At 42.4% G+C, this 6578-nt stretch overlaps 1 protein-coding gene across 1 annotated transcript; it reads right to left on the reverse strand.

Annotated features, from left to right (window-relative positions):
• Positions 1–4406: 4406 nt before the first annotated feature.
• On the reverse strand, positions 4407–5520 carry FTMT (ferritin mitochondrial). Its single transcript, NM_001076190.1, is given in 1 exon segment — positions 4407–5520. A coding segment is annotated over 1 exon segment (729 nt). The 5' UTR covers positions 5436–5520; the 3' UTR covers positions 4407–4706.
• Between the last annotated feature and the right edge of the window lie 1058 nt (positions 5521–6578).

The following is a 6578-nucleotide window of genomic DNA, read 5'->3' on the forward strand; positions in this document are numbered from 1 at the left end:
TGGGTTGCCATTTCCTTCTCCAATGCATGAAAGTGAAAAGTGAAAGTGAAGTCGCTGAGTCGTGTCCGACCCTCAGCTACCCCATGGACTGCAGCCTTCCAGGCTCCTCCGTCCATGGGGTTTTCCAGGCAAGAGTACTGGAGTGGGGTACCATTGCCTTCTCCGTTCCATGTCCTAGCTACTGTTAAAAAAAATGGGTGTAAAACTTAGACAGACACTTCTCCGAGAAGGATATACAGATGGCCATAGAGCACATGAAAAGCTACTCAACATCACTAGTTATTAGAGAAATGTGAGTCAAGGCTACAGTGAGGTATCACCTCACACTAGTCAGAATGGCCAATATAAAAAAATCTACAAGCAATAAATCCCGGGGAGGATATGGAGAAAAGGGAGCCCTCTTGCACTGTTGGTGGAAATGTGGATTGGTACAGCCACTGTGGAGAACAATATGGAAATTACTTTAAAAACTAGGAATAAAACTACAGTATGACCCAGAAATCCCACTAATGGGCATCTACTCTGAGAAAACCATAATTGAAAAGCACACATGTACTCCAGTGTTCATTACTGATGATCTTGACAAAAAAACAAAACAAAACAAAACAAGGTTGGTGTGGTGAACAGTGAACACAGCCTTACTTGGGAGGTACCAAAGAGAACAGAAAAATTGGACCCAGGAAGCAGGAACAACTTTTTCAACTTTCATTGTAAAAGAGAAAGTGGTAACTTAGTGTTTGCAAAAAGGAATGTAGATCCAAAGGTGAAATTTTTTATTAGAAAAAATAACACTATTTTTGTTTCTCATGGGAACCAACCAATAGAAAGTGAAAGAATAATTGTAGGTGTGACGTCCTTTTGTCCTTGAGTGTGTGGGAGGGTTGGGACTCAGGGCAAAGCAGGAGATTGGTTTTAGAAAGCAAAATATATGCTTCAACCTTTGTAGCAGAATAAAGTGCTTTATATGTGAACACCGGGGCAAATACGTAATCAATTCAATGAGGAGAATATGTGAAGTTCTTCTGTGATTACTTCTGAATTTTCAGTGAAATAAGAGGCTTATCAAATGACATTGTGGAAGGAGAGGAGACTGAGAGATTTGAGATGAGAATGTATAATAATTTTCTAGGATAATGGCTATTGAATGTTTTTGACAGAAACATAGAATAAGAAATATCACTATCCAAGATGTAAATACATGAAAACACGCACACACTAAGAATTTCAGGATACAATATCCTTACTTCACTTACTTTCACTTCAATTCTATTTTATTAACAAAAGGTGGATAGCAACTCACTAATCTTATGACACATCTATAGGCTGCAATATGCAGTTTGAAATACACTCATCTAGAGGAACTGAAGAGGACATTTTCTGCAGAAATGTAATAGCACTCCTGTGAGGCAAGATAAACCAACTTAAGTATAGACTGTATAGTGAGACTGATCCACATAATCAAAAGCAAATCATCATGGACTCTCCAACCTCAATTATTCCTCTTGTTGTGATTCCTGCTTTTTTTCAACTTGTCTATTCTGTGGTTTGAACTCTACACATTTTCTTCCTATACCCCACTTCTGAATTCTCTTCATTAAAGCATCTGCAAAATTAAAAAGATTCTATCTCTAAACTCTCTCCAGCATGTCTTTGTTTCTATATTCTTTGGTTTCAACATGGTTCAGCCCTTTTTGCTTTATTTTATAGTTTTACTTTTCTATCATTATGATAATTGGTGCCCATGATAAGAAATTTATTTTAAAAAGACAAGTAGCTAAAGAAAATAAATATCAAATACAACATCACTAAGAGATTTTCCAGTTACATTTGTTGGTATATATATTTCCATTTTTATATGCATATATTTTATATAATTTCCCCTGGAAGTCTATACATATGCAATTATATAATATAACCCTACCTTGCAATATGCTTATTTTTAAGATAACACATTGTGAATTTCTGTCCACCTCATTATGTGTTTGACAAAATTGTATTTAATAGCTGCAGAACATTTCCAAGTATGCGGTTTTAAATTGTTTTGTTGAGTTTGTGCAGTCATGTGTGTGTAGCTCTCAAATCTGGTACTGAAGGGTGCACAATTTGCCAAAGACCCAAGCTGCTGTACTCTAAAATCGATCCATCCCTTAGTTTGTTGCAAGGCTGCACTTCCTATGGCCATGACTCTTTGCAAGCCTATGGACTAACCCGCCAAGACTTTTCTGTCTATGGGAGTCTTCAGGCAAGAATACTGGAGTGGGTTGCCATTTCCTCCACCATGGGATCTTCCCAACTCAGAGACTGGACCTGTGTCTCCTGCATCTCCTGCATAAGCAGGCAGATTCTTTACCACTGAGCCACCTGGGAAGACCCTCTTACGGATCACTCCTAGTCAATAACTGAATGCCAGAAGTGTACATAAGCAGGCCCATTTCTCGGATGCTTGATATTCTTCTGATGAGCAATTTTAGCTGGAGGTCTCCCAGACAGGTCTCTCTCTACTCTATTCAATTGTAGAATTTCCTGGAGAACTATGTACAACTTCTCTTTCTTCCTTCCCTCAGGATCAGACTCACACAGAGTCTGAAGTCTCTCCCTGCTTCTCCCAGCTGTTTTCTCATTTCCTCTCAACATCCTTTATTTTTTCCCTAATACAGTTCTTCCCTGCACTTAATCCCATCTTGGCATCTATTTCTCAGAGGACCCAAACTAACACCAACATTGAGGTTGTTCTCAGATTTTTATTCTCTACAACTAAACTTCTGATTGTTCAACATTTAGCACAGCATTCTTCTGTTGGGATCCCTTTGAAGCACTGCCATTGCTCCCTAAACTGAACCTAACCTTTCCTTCTCACCTCCGTAGTTGGGCTCTAGCCCATCTTTCCAAACACCACCCAGCACTCTTAGTCTAGCCAAAGATCTACTGACCAAAATACATTAAGTCCCCTACATATGAATGAGTTCCATTCCAAGGGCAAGTTTGTAAGCCCAATTTGTTAGTAAGTCCAACAAGGTTAGCCTAGTAATCCAACTAACACAATTGCATATAGTACTGTACTGTAATGGTTTATACTGCTTTTCACATAAATAATACACAAAAGACAAACAAAAACTAAGATGTTTCTAATCTTACAGTTTAGTACCTTGAAAAGTACAGTAGGGCAGTATAACATCTGGCATACAGTGGCTGGTATTGAGCAAAAAGGCCAAGAAGAGATACTGGCTGGAGGATGGAGATAAGGTGGGAGAAAGCAGAGTTGAAGGATCCATTTGCAATAGAAGATGGAGGACAAACTGCAATTTCACTCATGGCTGGTGTTGCTGGCACAGGTTCTGGTTTCTTGCTAGATTCAATTCTACTTAAAAAGATACTGTACTACTATACTCTATGTAGTGTGTGTGTGTGTGCGCGCATGTGAGCTAGTAACTCAGTCCGACTATTTGTGACCCTATGGACTGTAGCCCGCCAGGCTCCTCTGTTCATTAAATTCTCCAGGCAAGAATACTGGAGTGGGTTGTCATTTCCTTCTCCAGGGAATCTCCCTGACCCAGGGATCAAACCCTGGTCTCCCGCATTGCAGGCAGATTCTTTACCATCTGAGTCACCAGGGAAGACACTCTATACAGTGCTATACAGTAAAGTACACAAAAGCACAACCACTTGCAGAGGATGCACACATGTGACAAAGTACGCCAAACACATGAACTAACTTAACATGATTGGACATGTGAATGCATGCTTGCATCTTTGAACGCTCGAAACTTAAAGGTTCCTATGTAGGGGACGTACTGTATTCTCCTACTCACTGTATCGCCCCTTCTCCCACCTCCCCAAGAAAACATCTGCCCAGCTGATGCTTCTTTTACTCTGGATCCCTTCTTGACTTTTCCATCCTAATGTTCTTTCAGCTTCACTTTAAAGGCCACAGGAATGTGTTTTCTGCAATGTATTCACTCTTTTTGGTATGTTAAAAGGAAGGCTGTATAGTCTATTATCAGATACATAGGTATGGTTATATTATCATTGCTACCATGAAAAGCTAGCTGAGATTGGGTTTGTTTGGGAAACACTGAGCTAAATGAAAAATAAACCAATAATTTTTTTGGTTTGGATTTTGTTTTTAATTTCAAGATTTACCAGAGCCCTGAAAGTGTTAGCACACATTGTGTCTTTCCAAATCCAGCATTTATACTTTTTTAGTTTTTCTTGAATTTGGTTGATCACAAAATCCTTCAAAAACAGATTGCACTTTTAGAAAAGGGTAAAACTTGTTACAGAACTTTGCTCGGATTATTTTTGCAGTACTACATATCCTTCATCTTGCTACAGTTATTTGCATATTTATCTTACACATGTTTCCACTTTAGCCTTTAACATAACGTCTTGAAAATAACAGGCATTTGTTGAGTTGAAATTCATCGATATTTATTGCAGGGTCATGGTCTGGAATAATATTTGGTAACTGTAAAAATTTAGTTTGCATCTATTTCAGTAGCTTTTTTGCAGTCTTTTTTATACCATCTCATTCTGGGCTGGGAAAATCATCTTGATGCTGGGCAAACAGCCATTGTTAACATGGAGCTAAATACATTTTCTCTACAAATCACTTTATTGAGACATTATAAGAGAAGAATATAAAAAGAAAGGAGGAAACAGCTGCCTCTGGGTTCTGGCACACCTTGTTTGTGAAGGCAGCCTTTGGGTTAGTTGTGATTGTTTTCATTTCCAAGGGTATGCTTGTCAAAAAGGTACTCTGCCAGACCAGACTCGGGGGCCCCCATCTTAACCAAGTTATTCACGTGGTCACCTAGTTCTTTGATAGACTTCACCTGCTCATTCAGATAGTGGGTTTCTAGGAAATCGCACAAATGGGGGTCACCTTTGTCTGAAGCCAGAGTGTGCAATTCCAGCAACGACTGGTTCACATTCTTTTCCAAGAGCAGAGCACACTCCATTGCATTCAGCCCACTCTTCCAGTCGTTCTGGTCCGGTTTCTTGATGTCCTGCAAGCAGATCAGTCCTCCCCGCTGGTTCTGCAGCCTCATCAGCTTCTCCGCGTGCTCGGTCTCCTCCCGGGACAGTCGAAGGAAATATCTGGCAAAGTTGTGCAAGGCCACGTCATCTCGGGAGAAGTAATAGGCCATGGACAAGTACACGTAGGAGGCATACAGCTCCAGGTTGATCTGGCGATTAATGGCGGCCTCGGAGTCCGGGTGGAAGTTCTGGCGCACCCGGGAGGGGGCGCCGGCGCCATCCGCCGGCCTCCGGGAAGAGGCGGCTGCGGCCAGCAGGCGGATAGGGGCAGCGGGCGGGTAATCCGAGGACAGCCTGGGGACCCAGCGCGGCAGCAAAGCGAAGCCGTGGCGCGCACTGCGCAGGAACACCAACGATGTGCTGATGTGCTTGGGCAGGAACAAGGAACAGGGCAGCATGGCCTCACCTATTTAGAAGTAGGGAAACTGAGTCCAGGCCGGCTCAGCGCGCAGTCAAGCGCCGCCCGGGCACCAGATCTGAATCAGAACGCAGCCTTAGGCGACAGCGACTGCGTCACACGCCCCTTCGCTTCCATACTCACCGAATTCCAGGCGGAGGGCTGCTGCGGGCGCGGGCGCGCGTCTTTCGCGGTGGGGAAAAGGCTGATAACAGTTATAAGCATTGCCCCCATCGTCGACGCGAGGTTTCTGGTCTTGGGCGTTTCTAATTTACTATTTCATCTAAGTTTAAAATGCTGTCGAAAAAGTAGATGCTGTGACTTGAGTCAAACCTTACTTGGCCTCCCTCTCTGACCTTTTTCTGTCCAAGGACCAAGAGATGGGGGAGACAAGGCAGTGAAATAGGATAAAACAAAAATCAACATTGATTGATCTGAGAGTAAATAAAGGTCCACATCCAAAGAGGATGTTTATAAATTGACTTTCTGGTTATTTTTACAAATTTAAGTATGGAAATAGTTGCCAGTATTGCAGTAGGTGTATACTGGTGCGTGCATGCTAAGTAGCTTCAGTTGTGTCCGACTCTTTGCCACCCCGTGGACTGTAGCCCAGCAGGCTCTTCTGTCCATGGAATTTTCCAGGCAAGAATACTGGAGTGGGTTGCTGTGCCTTTCTCCAGGGGATGCCTCCGACTCAGGGATGGAACACGGGTCTCCTGTGGCTCTTGCAGTGCGGGCAGATTCTTTACTGCTGAGCCACCAGGGAAAGTGTATACTGGTATTTCATTGTATTTTTAGTTTGCACTTCCATAATAATTAGTGATGTTTAGTATATTTTCACATATTTCTTGCCAGCCATATGTCTTTGATGAAGTGTATGTTCAAATCTTTTTCTCATTTATATATTGGGTCATTTTTTATTCTTCAGTTCAGTTCAGTTCAGTCGCTCAGTCGTGTCTGGACTATTTGTGACCCCATGAATCACAGCAGGCCAGGCCTCCCTGTCCATCACCAACTCCCGGAGTTCACTCAAACTCATGCCCATTGAGTCGGTGATGCCATCCAGCCATCTCATCCTCTGTCGTCCCCTTCTCCTCCTGCTCCCAATCCCTCCCAGCATCAGGGTCTTTTCCAGTGAGTCAAT

The sequence above is a fragment of the Bos taurus genome, chromosome 7 (assembly GCF_002263795.3).
Source record: "Bos taurus isolate L1 Dominette 01449 registration number 42190680 breed Hereford chromosome 7, ARS-UCD2.0, whole genome shotgun sequence".
NCBI classification, from domain to species: Eukaryota; Metazoa; Chordata; class Mammalia; order Artiodactyla; family Bovidae; genus Bos; species Bos taurus.